Genomic DNA, 21,884 nt, shown 5'->3' with positions numbered 1-21,884 from the left:
GTCTCTTGAGGTCTTACTCTTAGGCATGCGTGTTAGTCTATATGTTAATGTTGCTAAACTAGCACACATGTTACATCTTGTTACATCTTGTTACATATATAACGGTATATATATATATATATATATGTCTGTATATATGTGTGTGTATACATGTATATATATATCTGCGATAAAGTTATCTTGTATCTTGTATCTTGTATATATGATCATATATAACGTAACATGGCCTATTTACGTGTAGAACCTATTTACGTCCGGTTTGGCTCAAGTCCACATGTCGCGGTATATTATGCTAAAGCCTGTTCTCATGAGCAATAAAGAACATCATAAGTGTGATCCTTAGCCATCTCTTTAATTTTCGCACAGCAAAATAAATGGCCATGCGTTTACCACGTGAACGCCACGTGCCGCGCATGTGGGGGAAATTTACAGATAAACATTGTTTTTTTCCATCGAGTGAAGCAAGTGGCCGGACAGACATAGTTGTTACAAGAAGTAAGATAGCTGTTAGCACCCCCTCCATTTATGTGACTTAGAATAGCCCACCATGAATATGGAATAAGGAGTGCTCTAAGAAACACAGCTTGAAGTAATACGATCTCTTCTCTACCCGAACTGGAGCTGAGCACACGTCAATGTACACTACTAACCCAAGACTAGAATACAAGGTTATAGCAGCATCTACGGTCTCCGCCTCATGAGTCACTAAGGATAAAGCAACATGGTGTCAAGAAGTTTAACCTCACAAGAGTCCTGACGAGGTGAATACGAACCACAAGTTCTGACAAGAGGAAGAAGAAGGAAAAAAGAAGCCTTCGACTGGAACACGGACAGAGGAAGTCCAGAAGAACAAGTCTTCAAGTTGAACAGAAGATGCAACTGTAAGTCGTATCTTACTTTGAAGTCTTTCTAGGGAAACTGAAGTTTGGCGAACTGCATGGAGTATATTCTTTAGAATTTTCATGAGAAGCCAGACAAGATTCCAGACAAAATTCCAGAGTGTCTCAGTTGGATCTCCCTAGATAAAAGCGTCCTAGATTTCGGACAGTCAGTGTAACTGAAGAACACAAGAGGCCCACAGTCTTGAGGTTGACAGGAGTAATTCCCTAACAAGGTAGACCCTAGGTCAAAGGTGCTAGTACAAAGCATCCATCAGAGTCTTGTTAACAGCTAATGAAGTGACAGGATAACAACAAAGATGGCGGTAGGTCACAGACCAGAGCTTTGACACACAGAACAGACCTTTTGAACTAGAATAATGGCAGAAAAGGGCTTTCTATCCGTCCCGCGACCATTAGAACTGACAGGGGATGTGGCAGAGAATTGGGAAACCTTCAAAGAAGACTGGAATAGCTATGAAATAGCGACGGAGACGCAGTCCACTATGCCCGCAGAGGTGCCTATACGCCAGGCAAAGCCAGGGAAAGGTACAAGCCAAACCCCGGGAAGACACAGACAAAGTGTGGATATTGCGGAGGTTCACACATCAAGGACAAGACGAAATGTCCGGCCTACAATAAGCAGCGTGCGAAGTGCAAGAGTTTGAACCATTTCGCCCGTGTATGCAAAACAAAGGCTAAGGTGCACATGATCAGAGAACAAGAATCTGAAGATGAAGAAGTCTACACAGTGGGCAAAGTGACCAGTAATGGTACGTGGATCTGAAGTTGAAGGAAGGAAACCAGAAAGAGAAGACACTGCGCTGTCAACTAGATACGGGTGCAACATGCAACGTGATGAGCGTAAGTGACTTCAAGAGGATCGGAAGACTGATAAAACCCAGCAGAGCCAGACTGAAGCTTTATGACGGGACGACCCTCAAACCGATTGGCCAAGCCAAACTGAGAGCAGAATATCGAGAATTGGAATTGGAATTGGAATTCCAGATAGTCGAAGGACAGCAGATGCCTCTGCTGTCAGCAGACACATGCACAAGGTTGAAGCTGATAACACTGAATACAGTCAACCAGATGCAAGTCAAAGGCCTCACAACAGAACAGATTGTGGAGCAATATTCAGACGTCTTTGAAGGACTAGGATGCCTCGCTGGAGAGTATCATATTGAAATCGACGAAAGTGTCAAACCAGTGCAGCACCTACCACGACGCGTACCTGTACCATTGAAAGCAGAGCTGAAAGAGAAAATAGAAGAATTGGAGAAGAAGAAGGTAATCGCCAGGGTGACGAAACCCACAGATTGGATCTCAAGCATGGTGGTAGTCAAGAAGGCAACAAAGATGAGAATCAAGGACTTCCCTTGAGCTCCTGATATTTAGTACTTTCTGCGACATCTTCAAGTTGTTTTTACGAGCAAACAAGGAGGTAGACGGACTTAGAGTGCTCGGTGAACAAACGAGACTCAAGACAGTGCTGCTAGAGAAACCAGAACCAGCGCAAAATCCGCGGATAGTGAAGACGGCGAGGCAGTCACTGTCCAAGATGGCGGCGCGGGGGCCCCCCTCCCACTCGAACAAGCATGACCAGGCAGAGAGGGTCGAACCACTGTTCGTGCAAGTTTCGGACATCTGCATCAGCACGGGAGACGAATTACCGGGATGCCTAGAGATCTGCCTTGCGGCTGAGGATGTCTCGGGACCGGTCACAATCCTTGGGGCACAACCTCAAGGTAGAGGTAAAACCCACTGGCGCCTGTACCCTCGTACCAACCTAGACCGCCTAGCTCTGATACAAGCAGGAGCAATCACACTCCGGGGGCAAGAAGCTTCACTACTACAGAAAAACCCGTTCGTCGTAAGACCGGGGGCTACAACAACAAGAGTGATCGTAAGTAACGTGCCGCTGTCGTACGACAATGAAGAAATCAGTAAGACTCTAAGCGCAAGAGGCTATAAGATGATGAGCCGAGTGATAGACGAAAGAGCTCGAAACAAAGAGGGCAAACTTACACGTTTTTTGACTGGCAGAAGATTCATGTATATTGAAAAGCCCAGCACACCGCTCCCTCCCAAGATATCTGTGGGAGCTTTTGTAGCCGAGTTCTACCACAGAGAGCAGAAGGAGGCCAGTCGGTCCAGAGCACAAAAATGCAGTAACTGCCTGCAGGAAGGGCACCATAGAAGTACGTGTGAAAACGAGGTCATCTGCCACCAGTGTAAGAAACCTGGGCACAAGAAAGGTGATCCAGCATGCGTACTAGAAGATCAAGAAGTCACCATCACCAGTGTACCTGATGAGACCCTCACCAACCACACAAGCAACAACAGTAATGCAGAAGCTGGGATGAAGCCGGGACAGGAGAGTGACACAGGAGACGAGGCCTCTGACGTAGAAGAGACGAATGGAGAGCCGATCCTGGACAACCCTGAGGGAAGGACAGGAACCAGACAACCCAAGGGACGTGCATACTCCACAAGAAGTAGGACTCATAGCAACGTAAACAGCCAGAAACACACCGGAGAAGACAAAGGGAACAATGACTCTGAGAATAATACCCCTGATGTACATGGAGATGGACAACGGGACTCAACACAACCATCAATTGAACTGTGGTTAAAAGAACAGAGAAAAGCAAAAGGAAAGCAAAATGCAAAAGGAAGTAAGTCAAAGAAAAAAACTACATGAACTGTGTAAATAATATATCATGTTGTCAGAGGTTTCCATTTCAAAACTCCACAAATGTTTAAATCACCATGAATACATGTAAAAACATTAAACTGATTTCCTTTAATTGTAGAGGAATCAGATCATATACTAAAAGACTCAAGATTATGTCTTGGTTAAAAAAGAAAAAGGCTGACATTTATCTATTACAGGAGACTTATCTGACAAATGATATGAAACATACTATTGATAAGCAATGGACAGGTAAAACCATTCACTCATTTGGAACAAACCATAGTAGAGGTGTAAGCATTCTCTTTGATAATAACCTACCTATGGAAATCCTTGAGCAAAAAACAGACACTGAAGGAAGAAAAATTGTTGTTAACTTCAAACTGTATAATGAGAAGTACACTCTACTATGTATATATGCACCAAATGGGCAAAAGGAAAGAACTGTTTTCTTCCAAAATACTCAAGAATGGTTACACGACTGGAATTGCTACTCAATGTTGGTCGGAGGTGATTTTAACTCCATATTTGATAAAAATCTAGACAAAAGTGGTGGCTCTTCTCTAAACCATGGAAAAAATGAATCCTTGAGAGACCTTTGCTCCCATTTTGATCTTATAGACATTTTTCGCCATCTACACCCGATGGATAAAAGTTTCACATGGAGACAAAAAACACCTCTTATAGCATGTAGACTTGACTACTGGTTTGTCTCAAGCACTCTGGTTGCAGATGTTTTTGAGGCTGACCATTATGCTAGCATATGTAGCGACCATAGTGCTGTGTTTATTAATTTGCACAGCAGAGAAGCACCAAGAGGAAATGGATTCTGGAAACTAAATGTTAACCTTTTAACGGATCCAGGATATAAGCAAGAAATAGAAAAGGTCATTGATGATACAAAAGAAGAACTGAAACATTATACACCTGACATGATATGGGAAATATGTAAAATGAAGATAAAAGAACTATCTATAAGCTGGTCCAAGCATAAAAATAAAGAGAGAAACAAACTAGAAAAGGAACTAGAAAATAGACTAAAAAGATTAGAACAAAAGTTAGATACTGACTTAAATCCCCAAACCCTGACTGAATATGAGAATGTTAAAACACAGTTAGAAAGTATTATTCAGGAAAAGGCAAAAGGACAGCAGATAAGAGCAAAGACAAAATACATTACAGAAGGAGAAAAGCCTACAAAGTACTTCCTAAATTTAGAAAACAAAAAACAAAGTCAAAACTGTATAACCTCATTAGAAAATGGGAAAATACACGACCAGGTAGAAATACTAAAGGAATGTAGAAGTTTTTATCAAACGCTATACTCCTCCAAAAATGTACCTGATGATAAAATTGAGAACTATCTCACTTCAGTCAATATTCAGAAAACACTATCTGATGAAGAAAAAGAAAGGTGTGACAAACCAATTACATTGCAGGATTGTGAAGAAGCTGTATTAGGTATGAAACTAGGTAAAACCCCTGGATGTGATGGATTACCACCTGAATTTTATAAGCTCTTTTGGCCTTCAATAGGAAGTTTAGTGCACTCTGTTATCTGCTGGGCACTCAATGAAGGCAAGTTGCCACAGTCTTTCAGAAAAGCCATGCTAAGACTAATATTTAAAAATGGAGACCCAGAAACACTTACCAATTGGAGACCGATAAGCCTATTAAATACTGATTATAAAATCCTAGCCTTTATCTTGGCTAATAGGATTAAACCCCATCTAGAAAACCTAATTAACAAGGATCAATGTGCCTACATTAAAGGGAGATTTATAGGACAAAACGTTAGATTAATACAAGATATAATTGATTTCTGTGACACTAAAAATCTACAAGGAATGGTGTTATTTTTAGATTTCGAAAAAGCTTTCGATTGTGTGGAACATAACTTTATGTTTAAGGTCTTAGAGAAGTTCAATTTTGGCCCCAACTTTATACAATGGGTCAAAATTATCTACACTGACTGCCTAGCTTCAGTTATTAACAACGGGTGGAAAACAGCTAGCTTTCAAATTCAGAGAGGTATAAGACAAGGATGCCCCTTAAGTGCCTTGCTTTTTTTATTTGTGGCAGAAATCTTATTTTATAGTATGCAAACCAATAGTAACATTAAGGGTATAAAAGTGAATGAAGAAGAGATAAAACTCTGCCAAGTAGCTGACGACACTACAGTATTCTTATCAACAGAGGAATCACTACATGAAGCACTTAGATGTCTTAGGTCATTCTCAAGTGTTGCTGGACCCATTCTAAATAAAGCCAAGACAAAAGGATTGTGGATAGGCACATGGAAGACAAAAAAGAAGGACATAGGGGGAATTACATGGCCGTTAACACCAATAAAATCACTGGGTGTGTACTTTGGTCATTGTAGTAAGAGTTTAATAAAATTAAACTGGGAAGACAAAGTGAAACAGATAAAGACAATACTTAACACCTGGCGACAAAGAAATCTTACACTTTTTGGAAAAATTACCATTGTAAAATCATTAGCAGCGGCTAAAGTAACATATATCATGAATGTAATGCCAGCACCCTTGTCTATATTGAAAGAATTAGACACTGCTTTTTTCAACTTTGTGTGGAGTGGAAAAGGAGATAAAATAAAAAGAAAAAAATTGGTTGGAAATTACGACCAAGGTGGGCTTCGAATGCTGGATATATACAGTGTAAAGGATGCCCTACTTGCCTCATGGGCCAAACGAATATGTAATGGTAGTGGCTCTTGGAGACATATACCTTCTCACTTTCTCTCAGCAGTAATGGGAAGTGTGAATCTAGTTTTTGAAATGAATTGGATTGAAGAAAAGCACTTGAGTGAGTTACCTATCTTTTACAAACAGATCATTGCTGCTTGGCAAAATGCAAATGCTGTTTGTACAAAGCCACATACAACAGAGAACATTCAAAACCAGGTTATCTGGGGGAATAGACATGTATTATCACAAGGTAAACCCTTGTTTTACCCCCATTGGATTAAATCTGGTTTTATATATATAAAAGACATACTGCATAATGGTAAACTTCTAGCAGATAAGACCTGTTTTCAGAAGTTGAAAATAAAGCGAAACTGGGCTTGTGAGCTCCTGACTTTAAAACAAGCTATACCTGGACAGTGGAAATGTGGGACTTGTAATGTATCCAGTAAGAAAAGTGAAGCATTGCCCACTTTGTATGTGCTTTCTGCGAAAAAGGTGAAAACTGTAGACACTACTAAAACCTCTGATTTATATCAAAATGTTGTTCAACAAAAATTTATGTCACCATATGTGGAAAAGAAATGGGAAATGTTTTTTGAGTGTAAGTTCAACTGGAAAAACATATGGCAGAACCAGATAAATCCCACATTGGGAACACATATGTCACAAACTAATTATAAAATACTACACGAAATACTACCTTGTGGAAAACTTTTGTGTGTTTGGAAAAATATGTCGAGCAAATGTAATATATGTAACTGTGTTGAGGATTACAAGCATCTTTTCTTAACGTGTAAATGTCTCACAACATTCTGGAAAAACTTTTGTAATGTGATATATATATGTTTTAAGTGTACTATAGAAGTAAGCCTGATAGAAATTGTACTGGGATATAAAACAAACCACCCCTATAACACATCTGAAATATATGTAACAATCAATTTACTTATATGCATTGCAAAGAAAGTCATATTTAGAAACTGGTGCAATAACAGAAACAGTGACAAGTACATACCAATAGACATATTCAGCATTTTTAAATCAGAAGTCAATTTACTTTTCAATCTGGTAAACAACAGAAACAATAGAACATGCAAGCATGTACTGTCCAATTTGTGAACTGTGAACTGTTAAATCTGTATTTTTTGTATGTATTGTATTTTGAGTATTTTGAATAAAGCTTTGAAAAAAAAAGAAAAAAAACAAAGATGAGAATATGCCTGGATCCGAAAGATCTGAATAAGGCGCTGAAAAGGCCAAAGTATCAGATACCCAACATCGACGAAGTCTTACCGAGATTGGCCAAAGCTAAAGTATTCTCGGTGTTAGACGCAAAAGACGGCTTCTGGCAAGTGAAGCTGGACGAAGAAAGCAGTTACCTTACCACGTTCTGGACTCCGTTCGGGAGATTCAGATGGCTACGAATGCCCTTTGGGATTTGTACAGCCCCTGAGGAATATCAGAGGCGACAACACGAAGTGCTAGAGGGACTCCAAGGTGTTGACGTCATCGCAGACGACATTCTCGTGTTTGGGTGTGGAGACACAGAAGAAGAAGCCACCCAAGACCACGACGAGAATCTGCACAAGCTACTCGCAATAGCAAGAGAGAGAAACCTGAAGCTGAACAAGAAGAAGCTGCGACTCAAGCTAAAAGAAGTGCCTTATATGGGACAGCTCCTTACTGCACAGGGACTACGCCCAGACCCAGAGAAGGTAAAGGCAATCCAAGACATGCCCCAACCAGAGGACGTGAGGGCAGTTCAGCGGTTTCTGGGCATGACCAATTACCTTGCGAAGTTCATGCCACACTTGTCCGATGTGTGCGAGCCATTACAAAGGTTGACAGACAAGGATGCTGTCTGGGCATGGCTGCCGCAGCATACAGCAGCGATGGAGGACGTGAAGAGGCTCCTCACGTCACAGCCAATGTTACAGTATTACGACATCGAGAAGGAGGTCACCATTCAGTGCGACGCAAGCGAAAAGGGTCTCGGAGCGGCGCTCCTGCAGGAAGGCCGTCCGGTGGCCTATGCGTCGAGATCTCTAAGCAGAACTGAGCAGAATTATGCACAAATTGAGAAGGAGTGCCTAGCCATCGTCTTTGCTTCACAGAAGTTTAATCAATACATACATGGCAGAGATGTGGTTAATGTACAAAGTGATCACAAACCGCTGGAAGTGATCCACAAGAAGCCTCTCCTCGATGCGCCGAAGAGGCTGCAAAGAATGCTTCTGCGATTGCAGAAATACAACCTGAATGTCAAGTACAGGAAATCGAAAGGCACCGACATGCATATAGCTGACACGCTATCAAGAGCCTACCCGAAGACACAGAGTCCAGAGCCCAGAGACGAGTACGACATACTCCAGATAAGAGCGGCACGACTCGAAGATCAGGAAATCCAAGAAGTGAAGCCAGGGGAATATCTCAATGTGTCAGACATGACGATTGAAGAAATACGTCGACACGCCAAGCATGATGGAAACATGCAAGAGTTGAAGAAGTTAATCCAGTCAGGATGGCCCGAGTACCGGACCCAAGTGAAGAAAGAGGTCCGAGACTACTTCAACTTCAGAGATCAACTCACCGTGGATGAAGACATCATCTACAAGGGAGCAGCGATCGTGATCCCATCCAGCCTGAGAGAAGAGATGGTGAGAAAGACTCATTCAAGCCATCAAGGCATGGAGACATGCATAAGAAGAGCAAGAGAAAGCCTCTTCTGGCCTGGCATGAGCAACCAAATCAGAGAGACGGTCAAACGTTGCGACATATGCAACACCTACAAACCAAAACAGCAAAGAGAGCCACTCCTATCACACCCAGTACCAACCACACCGTGGAGCCGGGTATCAATGGATCTTAGGACATTCGGAGACCGACACTATCTAGTGACAGTGGATCATTACTCCGACTTTTGGGAGATAGATGAACTCCAACAGAACACCACCGCAAAGAAGGTCATTCAGAAGACCAAGGAGAACTTTAGCAGACATGGTGTACCGATGGAAGTGGTCACAGACAATGGACCACAGTTCGCATCAGAAGAATTCAAAAGATTTGCGAAGTCATGGGAATTCAAACATATAACAACATCGCCCTACCACAGCCAGTCGAACGGAAAAGCTGAGTCAGCGGTGAAAATTGCAAAAACCCTGCTAAAGAAAGCAGAGGCAGACCGACAAGATTCCTGGTTAGCAATCTTAGGTTGGAGAAACATACCAACGCAAGGAGAAGATAGCACTCCTGCACAGCGACTTATGTCAAGAAGGACCAGAACACAAGTCCCAATCACCAAGCAAGCGCTGAAACCAGAAGTGGTACATAATGTACCCAGTAGCATTACAAAGAGAAAGGCCAGGTCAAAAGTGTACTTCGACAGAGGAACAAGAAACCTTCCACCACTACACCCAGGTCAACCAGTGCGTGTTGAAACAACACCAAATCAGAAGACAGCAGAGTGGAAGTACGGCACATGCGTGCAACATGTTTCGCCGAAATCCTACGAAGTAGAAGTTGACGGGGCCAAGTACAGGAGAAACCGAAAACACATTCGAGAGACGGCAGAAGCTCCAACAACACCCTCAACAGAGGAAGAGCCAACGACAGCGACAACGCCAGCGTCGACTGCAGAGCCAACGACAGCGACAACGTCTGCAACGCCATACATAACACGATCAGGCAGAGCTGTCAAACCACCAGACAAGATGAACCTGTGAAACGGACTATGATCATGGACTGTGAAAATGGACAATGAACACGGATGATGGACACTGCTAGAATTTTAGTTGATAATGCATGACAGAAGTTTTGTGCTAATGCATGCTAGATAAAGATAAAAGAAACTAGACTGGCCGTCATTTGCTTTAAGAGCAAATTCAGGATGTTTCGCCCATACTCCTCATGCAAGAAGTGGGCTGTCCCAAAATAACTCCTGGGCAAATCCAAGTTTCTGCATAATTTATGCAAATGAGGTCCTCATGAGCATAAGTTATGTCCAGGTGCTTTCACCTTTCCTACATGTACCTACATGTTGAAGATGACATCCACAGCTTTTACAGTAAGGGGAATACAACATCATGCATAAATTATGCAAGTGAGGTCCTCATTAGGATATGTCATGGCCAGGCGTGTGCACCTTTCGTAAAGCTACCTACATCTCAAATATGACATCTGCAGCTTGTACGGTAAGGGAAATACAAGTTTCTGCATAAATCATGCAAATGAGGTCCTCATTAGCATAATTCATGGCCAGGTGTGATCATCTTTGCTAACGGTACGTACATGTCAAATCTGACATCTGCAGCTTTTCCGGTAAGGGAATTACAAGTTTACGCATAAATCATGCAAATGAGGTCCTCATTAGCATAATTCATGGCCAGGTGTGTTCGCCTTTCCTAAAGGTACCTACATCTCAAAGATGACATCCGCAGCTTTTACGGTAAGGGACAGACAACTTCATGCATCCATTATGCAAATTAGGTCCTCATTAGCATAATTTATGGCCTGGTGTGTTCGCCTTTCCTAAAGGTACCTACATCTCAAAGATGACATCCGCAGCTTTTACGGTAAGGGACAGACAACTTCATGCATCTATTATGCAAATTAGGTCCTCATTAGCATAATTTATGGCCAGGTGTGTTCGCCTTTCCTAAAGGTACCTACATCTCAAAGATGACATCCGCAGCATTAACGGTAAGGGACATACAACTTTATGCATACATTATGCGAATTAGGTCCTCATTAGCATAAGTAATTGTCAGGTGTAGTCACCTTTCCTATAGGTACCTACATCTCAAATATAACATCCGTACCATGTAACATAAGGTACATATAACTTTCTGTAAGACCATTAGTAGAGGTACCCCCTGACATCTGCTTGGTTTTAAGTCCCAGACAGGGCTGAGACAGGGGAAGTGTAGAAGGGCTTATGTTACAGTATGACCTAGTTCTTGCTGGCCCTGACAGAAAATAACCAAAAATTGCATCAAAAAATTGCAAAATAAATCATTTTGAAGTAGTGTATGCCAAAAAAAATAATGGGGTCCTTTGGGTAAATATCCAATGCACAACTAAACCAAATTTCAGGTCCTCAGGTTTCAACACCACGGCACTGGAGGCCATCATGTGCGACTTTTGTCTGAAAATGACCAAAAAACCTCCATAAAATCATTTGAAAAACTTATATGAAAATTTTTTTTAAAGGGTCTGGGGGTATACACGTACTCTACCTGCATACCAAATTTCAGCTTATTTGGTCGACGGACGACCGAGAAGAAGCGATTTGAAGATTTGACAGGAGAAGAAGGAGAAGGAGAAAGAGAAGGAGAAGGAGAAGGAGAAGGAGAAGGAGAAGGAGAAGGAGAAGGAGAAGGAGAAGGAGAAGAAACCTGACAAAAACAATATGTTTCGTTGGCGAAACATAACTAACATCTTTTATAAAAGAAAGGGGATGTTACAAGAAGTAAGATAGCTGTTAGCACCCCCTCCATTTATGTGACTTAGAATAGCCCACCATGAATATGGAATAAGGAGTGCTCTAAGAAACACAGCTTGAAGTACAGTCAAACCTGCCCAAGGCGACCACCCGGCGGACCGGGCAAAAACGGTCGCGATGGACAGGTGGTCGCCATGAAGAGGATTCCACTCACATGTTTCCAGGTCGAGGTTTCAAATACAGTAAAACGGATGGAAAATTATGTGAATTTAGACAGCATGACCCCCACCAGGTTCAATTCTCATTGACAGAAATATCCTACAAAAATTTTATTTTCCGTTATCGTTGTTATAATTGTATACCGCTACATCGTGTAAAAATTTTCGTCATAATTTTGACTACAAAACAATGGTTGCCTTGATAATCTCGCAGCGCCCTCCCGAATTCACACGTTACACACACACACATCATCGAAGTTTTAAGGCCTGAGACAAATCCCGAGATAACGCCTGCTGGCCCCAGCCTTTTTTTGGGCGCCGACCGCTGGATAAAAGGGTCAAAAAAGTTTTCGATCTGACGACTAAAGATGAAAACGGAACGCGTTAACGGTGTGATTTCGTCGCGCCACCAAGCTCTGTGCGACCGCATGGAAAGGTAAGTCAGTGCAGCAGAACGCACAGCGTCCAATAAAGGTTTGTGAGATTCATGGAAATAAAAAGAAAAAAAAGAATATCAATTTTCATCAATAACTAGAGTATTCACAAATGTTCATACACAAAAGCATCGTGTTTCAGAAAGGTTAGCGGTACGCCAAGTCCGAGCCGCGCAAAATCCAAGATGGCGTCGGGACCAAGGAACAACATTTCTCGCCGGATGTTTTGCCCGCCGCGAAGTCATTTTTCGGTGGAATTTAGTAAGACACAGTGACATTTTTGTTGAAAATGCAAAAACAGATAGTAATTTCTGTGAAATCTGACTTTTTGACGCCATGCACTACGTATTCGTTTTGAAAATTGAGTTTAAACCGACCGGAGTTCGCAGTAAACTATAAGATTACGATAGGCACAACAACACTGGCACAAACATTTGTCTTTTTACAATTTTTATAGGGGGAACGTTTTATCGAAACACTTCATCGAGGAATCTATGCTATAACATTGCTATTCCATATATTTTTGTCCTTATTTTTGTCCTTCAAAGTCTTGAAAACATTTCCGTGAAATCCGACAGCAAAATGATCCGATGTCACCGCACGCTTGAAAATTAGGTGGCCGCCATGGGCAGGAATTGTGCTCTGTGCGGTCCCAATTCGTGGCGGTCGCGGTCGCGTTGGACAGGTGGTCGCCTTGGGCAGGCAGCTTAATGCTTGTGCCTATGGGGAAAATTTTCGGGACCGAGAAAAAGCGGTCGCCATGGCCAGGTGGTCGCGTTGAAAAGGTGGTCGCCTAGGCAGGTTTGACTGTAATACGATCTCTTCTCTACCCGAACTGGAGCTGAGCACACGTCAATGTACACTACTAACCCAAGACTAGAATACAAGGTTATAGCAGCATCTACGGTCTCCGCCTCATGAGTCACTAAGGATAAAGCAACAATAGTGATTTTACTATCATTTGTCTGCAGACTACTTTGGACAGTTACTGTGCATTTTTTTCTGGTCTATGCTCTTCAAGCATAGCGCTAGAAGGGAAAAGATTCAGAAGTGGACGATAATGGGCTACCTTAGCACAATTCTTCATCATATAACGTTACCTCAGTATAAATTCATTTCATTTCATTTTATTTATACAGGGGAAATACAACTCAGGCTGTGAAGCCTGTTTTTCAGGTATCCCTGATTTTAAATACATGCTCGCACGGCGTTAAACAGGCGGAGAAAATCTTACAGACCATGCATTTTCTTTTTAGAAAAGCTGATATTTCTGCCCATGGGTTTGAAATTTGGCTCTGTCCGCGCTGTTTTTAGATAAATACGTTTTGAATAAATCGGACGTTAATTGGCCATGTTACGTTACATATAACGTTAAATAAAGTAACGACCTTTGCCCTCCGTGACGTCAGATACAACATGGCGCCCACGGGGCACACCTATTTCCGTGTTCGGACCAAACTTTCCCCCCAAATCACCAACATTTCCCACTTTTCCGACCGATAACAACCGCACAACAACTCTCAGATGTCTGCTTATGCTAACCTCGCAAGGTCGGCTTAAGGTTTGTACGTTTAACAACTTTTACCGGAGAGACTTTGTATGTACGCAGGTGAGATCTTTGATGCATGAAAAAAGGGTGTGAAAAATGCGAACAATGCAAAACCAGTCAGGCGCACTGCTCGGCTCGTCTGCACGAACTATCTCAGTCTGTAGTGATAGACGTAACGTTACATGTATTCTGCTTTTAGAATGTAGTGCACTACAACTTTTCTATCGTAAGATTGGAATCAGGTTATCAAGTTTTGAATGTTGAACAGATAACGTCGCGTCACAGACCTCCTAAATGTAGCCTGGGTGCCATCCTAATTTCTACCGGGGCTCCTACACTCGCTACCCTCAAAAAATTGGGGTAGGGGTGGGGGGGCTAGGAAACGCTCTACGCTAAATTTGGAGGGGCGGCTAAGTATTACGTTTAATTCAGGACGCCTCTCTGCACTATACGCTACATTCTGAAGCTTCCCAATGCATTATGCAGGACTCAAAAACCTAGCCGCTGAACTAAGGCGTCAAAGTTGGCAATTCTATATGAGGTTTGGAGGTGACGAACAAAAAGTCGGTAACATAGTGATAGTCTTGAACATATAAAGTAACACAGTTATATAACCGATAACGGCCAGCTCCCTATATAACTGATGCTGGCATTCAGGCCACGGTCGTCCAAGCATCAAGAAGAGAGAATACTACAGGCCGGCCTCCATTTTCAGCCAAAGGCTCTCCCGCGCACTAGCAAAAGTGTCAAACTTCTAAAAACATACAATAGAAGCCACTTAACTGCACCTCGGATAAACGCACATTCCATTTAACTGCACCGAATCCCCAAAATCCCAAACCGGTTCCCATTCACTGCATTGTTAGTAACTCCGCATATCTGCACGGGGCATTGTAACCAATGGCGGATAACTGCACCAAAATTTTTCAAAAATCCTCGACAAGTTAACTAAAAAGGTGCGCTAAAAATCGGCAAACGCGGTACAAATGAGCCGATAAATGCCTATGTAGAGGCACAATACCGCCAATATGTCTAAAATTGCTTTCACTAACAATAGAAGGTGGTCTCCATTGACAATCACGTTGATAGCGATGTGTATGGGAGGTCCTGGGCGGGTCACGGGGCGTGTCGTCACCATAAAGAGATGCACGCCTGCCAAAGGCGGTATTGCGTTTTGGCAGACAATAAAGATTGGTCTCTACAGTCTAGAGTCCATTCCGAGTCACCGCGAGGGTTTTATAATAATATTTGTAATCATTTTGAAAAATTTCTTATAAAAGAATATCTGACTGACAATAGTTCTAAATTTTTCTAAAAGATCAAATACAAAAATATGAATTTATTTGAATTTGATTAGATAATTTAGAAATATTTTGAAAGTAACTGCACAAAAACCTCTTTATTTGTAATAATTTCTAAACATCTATGTGATTATTTAACTTTTAGAAATATTAACAGAAAATGGTAGAAAATGGTTAACAATGGTAGAATGGTGATTGCCCCCATAAAAGTAGGTGCTAATCTGGCCCTTTTGTCTGCCTTTGTACATCTTTAGACTTCACTGCAGGACACTGTTGGGTCCTTTGTGGAAAGCATTCTTCCCTAAACTTCGTAAGGATGTGTGAATTACTTTCTTCCCAGCCCTCTGACCTATTTATAGAGATGTTGCAAATAATGGTAGAAAATGGTAAGAAATTGTAAATAATTGTAAATAATGGTAGAATGCTGTTACCATTATTTAGAAACCATTGTAAATATCATATTCTACATCATGAATATTTCTTAAGACAGTTAAGTTGTAGAAAACTTAAGAAATATTTATAAAGTTGAAATCACATTCAAAATATTTCAAAAGTATCAAATCTCTTACACAAACAATAACAATAACTTGAAAATAGTTCTAAATTATGACAATAACAACCCTCGCGGTGACTTGGAATGGACTCTACCTGTACACTGTCTTATTTTTGTGAATGTATCTAAGTTCGCAGGGATTTGATTTCGCGTTAAGGATGACATGGGGTGTTGTCGGAGGTTTTAGGTTCGCGGCAGCGCTATATTCACATACTACTAGTCACAGTTCTCAGATCTAGTCGGAAACCGCACAGCGACTCGGCAAGGGCTACAGACGCGTGGACGGACATAGCAGTCGCTTTTGGCGGTGCGGTGCTGATATGATCATCTGTCACATTCTTTAATGGCAGAGCTGAATCTGCGTCCTAGAAACTTCCTACATTCACATTCTACTGTATTATCATTTGCCAGGAAGCACGCATCGCTTCACACAGGCTTTGTGCAACGTAACATTTGAATTGCTTCTCGCAGTAGTGTGAAGTACTTCTACCGATACTGTGAATTACTTCTCGCGGCTACATTACTTGGCCTTTTGAAAGACTTTCTTTATCACCACTGCCTTTATAAAAACCGACTTAAAGCAGGCTTCCCATAGCGGCGATTATGGGCCCCAAGCAGATACGGTGCCCCAAGCAGATGCGGTCCGGATAAGTTAAAAATTGCGAATCAGTGCTCCACCCATAAATAAACGCCGGCACCGTCCGGGAAGCCTGCAAAGGAGGACCTGTTATTTGTAATAGACAACATCTTTATGAATACAAAATCAACCAAATTGTAAAAATTATTCACATATGAAAAAATAAATGCGTTGCGTGCCTGCGAAGCTGGTGTGTTACGCCGAAGGGCGGTTATACCGGCTATACAGATACAGAAATTAACCATCTATAATGGGAACTGGTTTTCTGCGTGCGAAACATTTGCACCTGAAAACTTGAGTGTGAAAAATTGGCGTTTGAAAAAAAAAAAATTTGTCAGAAAATGTGCAGTACAAAATTATTAAACAGAAAAATGTGACCCTGTGATACGATTCTCCATCTGTCGCCTGAATTTGTAGCTTGAAATCTCCTTATTTCTAGGTCCCTTGGGAATATGTCTCTTGGGAATAGTTTAACTTTTTTGGGCTTGAGTTGAAATCTCAACATTTGAAAATCACTTAATAGATTTTTCAGAAATACATGGTTAACTTACCTAAGGTTTTGTATTGTAAAATGTAACTACTTTAGGCTTTTCTTCATTCTATTATCTTAGTTTCACCTTTTCTCAAGCAGATTCTTTCATGTGCAAATTTCAAACTTTTTTGCGTGTGAAATACCTAAGAAAATTGAAAGAACAAGGTTTTGAATTGTAGAATGACAAATAGGATACTTATTTCCATTTTTTATCATCTTATTTCAATTTTTAAGCTTAAAACTCCCAAAAAAGGTTTTAAATTCACCAATTTCACACTTCCCAGAATTCCTAGTGCTGGGATCTGGAAACTGATATACGTCATGGTTTTCTCTATTTCTCTCAGCATGCGAAACAAAGAATGAAACAGCTTAAACCTTGAGTAGGAGGACGGTAAAACACAGGAACTTATTAGTTGTCCGGCAAATAATAGTACTAGTACTAGTAGTATATTGTCAGTTGTTGACACAAAAACTCTGAATAATGCAAGTTTAAAAAGAATAACAAGAGTCCGAAGACCCAAAATCTCCATGAAATTTATTTTTATATATGATGTGTTTTATTTGCCCCAGTTGTTTGTTTTTGCCGCTGGTTGTTTTATTTTATGTGCCAAAGGGTATCCACATACAGGTTTGGTAGTGTTCCCATTTGTGGTTTGACCACCAGCTGTTGGGACCTTGGGAATAGTTGACCTAGATAAGAGACCAACAGATGGTGCGACCTCAAAGCCCACAATAGAGTAGATATTTCTCATTATTTATGCAAATTCAGTCCGAATTTGCATAATTACCACTTCAGTTTGTACATCTCTGTCCAACCCACCTGCGTACCAAATATCATGAAAATCTATCGCTCCTATCTTCAGTTATTCTCCTTTGAATATTTTTACAAATACGCCATTGCAGTTCCAATGACACATACCAGGGGGCCCAAAATCGACCTTGACGTTTCTCCTCCCAGCACCTACCCACATACCAAATATCATTTCAATCCATCCACACGTTCTTCAGTTATGCTGATTTTAAGCGTCCGGTGACACATACATACACACACGGTGACACAAACATACACACACGCGCACACACACGCAAACACACTAACTTCGCATGATTTGCACTTCAGTGTGTACATCTCTGTCCAACCTACCTGCGTACCAAATAACATGAAAATCTGTTGTTCCTCTCTTCAGTTATACCCCTTTAGAACATTTTTACAAATAGGCCATTGCAGTTCCAGGGACACAAACCAGGGGGCCCAAAATCGGCCTTGACCATTCTCCTCCCAGCGCATACCCACATACCAAATATCATTACAATCCATCTACACGTTCTACAGTTATGCTGACTTTAAGCATCCGACGACACCCATGCAAACAATTTACCTCCTTACCTATGCAAATTCGGTCTCATTTGCATAGTTTGCACTTAAGTGTGTACAACTTGGTCTAGCCTACCTGTGTACCAAAGAACATGACAATCTGTCGATCCACTCTTCAGTTCTTCTACATTGAAGATTTTAACAAATACGCCATTGCAGTTCCAGTCACACATGCCAGGGGGCCCAAAATCGACCTTGACCTTCCTCCTCCTAACACCCACCCACATACCAAAAATCATTACAATCCATGTACAGGTTCTACAGTTATGGTGACTTTAAGCGTCCGGTGACACATACATACACACAAACACCAAACGCAAGCAAAACAGTATCTCCATGAAAAAGCCTTTTTTCATGGAGATAAAAATTTTAAAAAGAAAATTGAAAAAAAAAAAAAAAAAAATTTTCAGCTTAGAAAATTCACAATGCAGCAAAAACAGCAAAACAATAACTTAATTTTGCCAGTAGAAATAATTGAAATATTCGCTGGAATACGATCCTGGAATTATTAAACTGCAATGTTTACCAATGTAGCTAGGTGGCGTTGTCATTCTCTCGCGCGGTATCGCGAGATTTAGCGGGGTTTGGACAGAAACAGTCGCCATCTTGTTTGTTTACTCGTACCCTCGCCGAGCGCTGCCGTATTTTCGAACTGATTTTTGCGTTTCAGACACATCAAAACAAGTTTACGATGGGTACAAAAGAATGAAAAAGTATCGGTAACTCATTGTTTTATTTGGTTGGACGGCGATTTCCGAGATTCAATTGAAAATTTGACGTATTCTATGAGAGTGATAGCGCGCGCGTGTGTGCCTGTGTGGTACCGGTGACTGTGAGTTAGCGCTCGAGCTTCCTCGGCCCAATTTTTTCTACAAATAGTCGCAAAATAGAGTTCTCAAGCTCAAAATCTAGGTTGCACACGGCGCTACCAGGAGTTAGAAATGAGTTGCGACAAGCAAATTGTGCTTGTGCCGGGCATTTTGAGTACTACATCAACATTTTATCCCAATGCCCTGATCATGATTCTGAAAAAAAAATAAACGTACCGTCTAAAATTAGAAAGTACCGGGCGGATTTTGAGGCGAAAAAAAATAAACGTATCGGTACGTTTATTTGAGAGGTGAGAGTAGGGATGTGAATTTGACAAGCTTTGTGGACAAAGGTATTTTTCAGGGCAAATGTAGCCAACATGTTGCCACTGTTTAGTTGGTTTCGCCCGATGACCTCATACATGTAGGTCACAACTCGTGTTCCGTCTGCAACGTCTGTCTTTGTCGTCTGCAGTTCCAGAGCAAGCTGCTAGGGGGCCCAGCACCAACAGCACTTCTTATTATAGCTTACAGCACAAGCTATCTACCATGTACGGCTTCTACTCATTTTTGTCGGCGCCAAGACATTGAGCCCAGATTAAACAAACGCACAAGGCAACAATCAGTGGATTTTGGCCCATCTTGCCCAAATTCGTGGGTCCACCGAAAGTGCGAAATGGAACGAAATGGAACGTTTCATTTCGCACTTTCGGGGGACCGAAATTCGTTGCGCCCATGTTTATTGGTGTGTACCTAAACCCGTGTTCAGGTTCAGGTCCGGATTCAGATCCAGGGGTTCAGGTCCGGACTTATAACTCCAGACCTGAACCCATGACATATGTGTGCTAAAATATTTTCTTGTTACAAAAATTGGCATATATCTTACATACAATTTGAAAACTACTATGCAAAATTATATACAGTCAGTTAGTGAACACAAAGGTTCAGTTATTTCACGATCTAAGGAAGGTTTATGATGGCTTAAGACATAAAGGGATTTAGCTCCCACGATCCCGTTGCGCGAAGGCCGGTATTTTGCGAGGTGTAACTGTAAATAAATAGCCATAAATTAAAGACTGCAATTCTTCCACTCACCACTTAAGCGTTAGTAAACTTGGGAACACCAAGGAGGTTAACCTTCAGGTTATTGCATGTTTTCTATTCATTCATACATACATACATACATACATTATGTACAATCGGTGGAGGGGGAGGGGGAGGGAGAGGGAGAGGGAGATGTAAATTATGTCATGGGATACCATTTTTCTGCGTAAGAATTTTGTAGTGCACATTTTCTGACATATTTCATGAATCTCACCAGTCACTGACGAAAGATAGCGGATGCTGTCTGAAACGTCTGACTGTTTCGAAATTTTATCCAGTTGCTTGAGTAACTATTTTTGCCGTATCTTACCACCTGGATGTCTAACCTTCATCATCGTATTCATGAATCTTTTTTTTCACACGCAAATTTCTCAAGCGCACAAAACCCCAACCCTTAAGAATCCAGGAATTGAGTGGTGCCCCTTCATGAAGACCCATGGGGTGTGATGCATCATGGTTCCTATATGGGATAATTGCTGAAGTTTCAGATCAATTTTTGACCAAGGATGGAAATTGATGAAGAAGTATTCACACAAACACTACAAACATCAGAATATTGATGCTGTATAATGCAACTGCTGCCTAGTCCAGGTTCAAGGTCAAGTTGCCAATACAATTACGTTTGGATTCGGAAAAATATTATTAGCGGAACTAGAACACTCTCCTTTGGTCTTGTGTATGGCTTTAATTTGGTAACTTTTCAATTGATACACATGTTTGAATTAACTTGTATGTAAGTTAACATTGTAAGTAGAAACTGGCAAAGATGCATGTAAATGTGTTGAACCTTAAATACAAATGTTGCAAAAGCTACACTCTGTACTGTGACATTTGATAACAATACATAGAAATGAGCTTTTTTTGGCTGGGGTTTGTCTGATTTACATTTTATAACTACATTACCGGTAACTTCAAAAGATACTGGGGATCAAATTTTTAGGTGCTTTTTTACCAACCTCAACAACATGTAGATATCCCTTGCAGTTGCAGCAATCACAACTACATAGATTGTATACATGCACATCAAATGTGGTGCAAATCTTCTTTTCACATTTTCCGCAAGGCGATAAAGAGAAGACCTCTTATTGTCTTTATACGTGTAAGGGGTGTGTATAAATCGTTTAGGCAAAATCTTGAGATTTTAGAGTCTTGTATGTGAAGAATTATTCTTTCCCAAGAATTAGAGAGCCTGAGTTCTAAGAGAAAGTAAGAATGTTTTATGTGCAGATCCACAAACACACCAGAATATTGTTGACCATCCGGGAATTGTTCAAACACCAATAATGACAGAGGCAGATCCTCCCGTGTACTTGCAAAATGGCTGGCATACCATTGGTTCCCTAAAACCAGTCGCATCCGTAAATAGAAAGCGCTGGCCCATGTCTAGACGTCAGAGTATTTAGTGGCCACAAGTATTGAGTTTACATTCTATTGGGGAGCTATGGACTTCCGAATGCCAAAGTCGTTTCCAGGTAATGTGTGCTACTTTCTATGCCACTACTGAAGCTGTGGAGTTTGTAAGGCTATCTATGTGTACTCAGTTGTTCTGGGGTTCATCATTATTTTCTTTGCTAGAAGTACCAGATCATGTGGCACGTTGTAATTCAAAGTCTTTCATATATATTTTAGGACCAAAGGCAGATGTCAGCAT

The 21,884-nt window shown here is 41.3% G+C and overlaps 2 protein-coding genes across 2 annotated transcripts in view; both read left to right on the top strand.

Moving 5' to 3' along the window:
* Positions 1 to 1,198: 1,198 nt before the first annotated feature.
* LOC136446393 (uncharacterized) lies at positions 1,199 to 2,261 on the top strand. The gene is made up of 2 exons (XM_066444744.1): positions 1,199 to 1,204; positions 1,668 to 2,261. Exons 1-2 carry the CDS (start codon positions 1,199 to 1,201, stop codon positions 2,259 to 2,261), a joined length of 600 nt encoding a protein of 199 aa, XP_066300841.1.
* Positions 2,262 to 13,767: 11,506 nt separating this feature from the next.
* LOC136446542 (unconventional myosin-Ia-like) overlaps positions 13,768 to 21,884 on the top strand; it is a 113,850-nt gene continuing 105,733 nt past the window's right edge. The window contains exon 1 of the mRNA XM_066444948.1: positions 13,768 to 13,934. The gene's annotated coding sequence lies outside the window, so the exon portion shown is untranslated. The remainder of the gene's footprint in view (positions 13,935 to 21,884) is intronic.

The sequence above is a fragment of the Branchiostoma lanceolatum genome, chromosome 12 (genome assembly GCF_035083965.1).
Source record: "Branchiostoma lanceolatum isolate klBraLanc5 chromosome 12, klBraLanc5.hap2, whole genome shotgun sequence".
NCBI lineage: Eukaryota > Metazoa > Chordata > Leptocardii > Amphioxiformes > Branchiostomatidae > Branchiostoma > Branchiostoma lanceolatum.
Note: the sequence above shows the minus strand (reverse complement) of the source record. Positions and strands in the feature narration are given on the sequence as shown.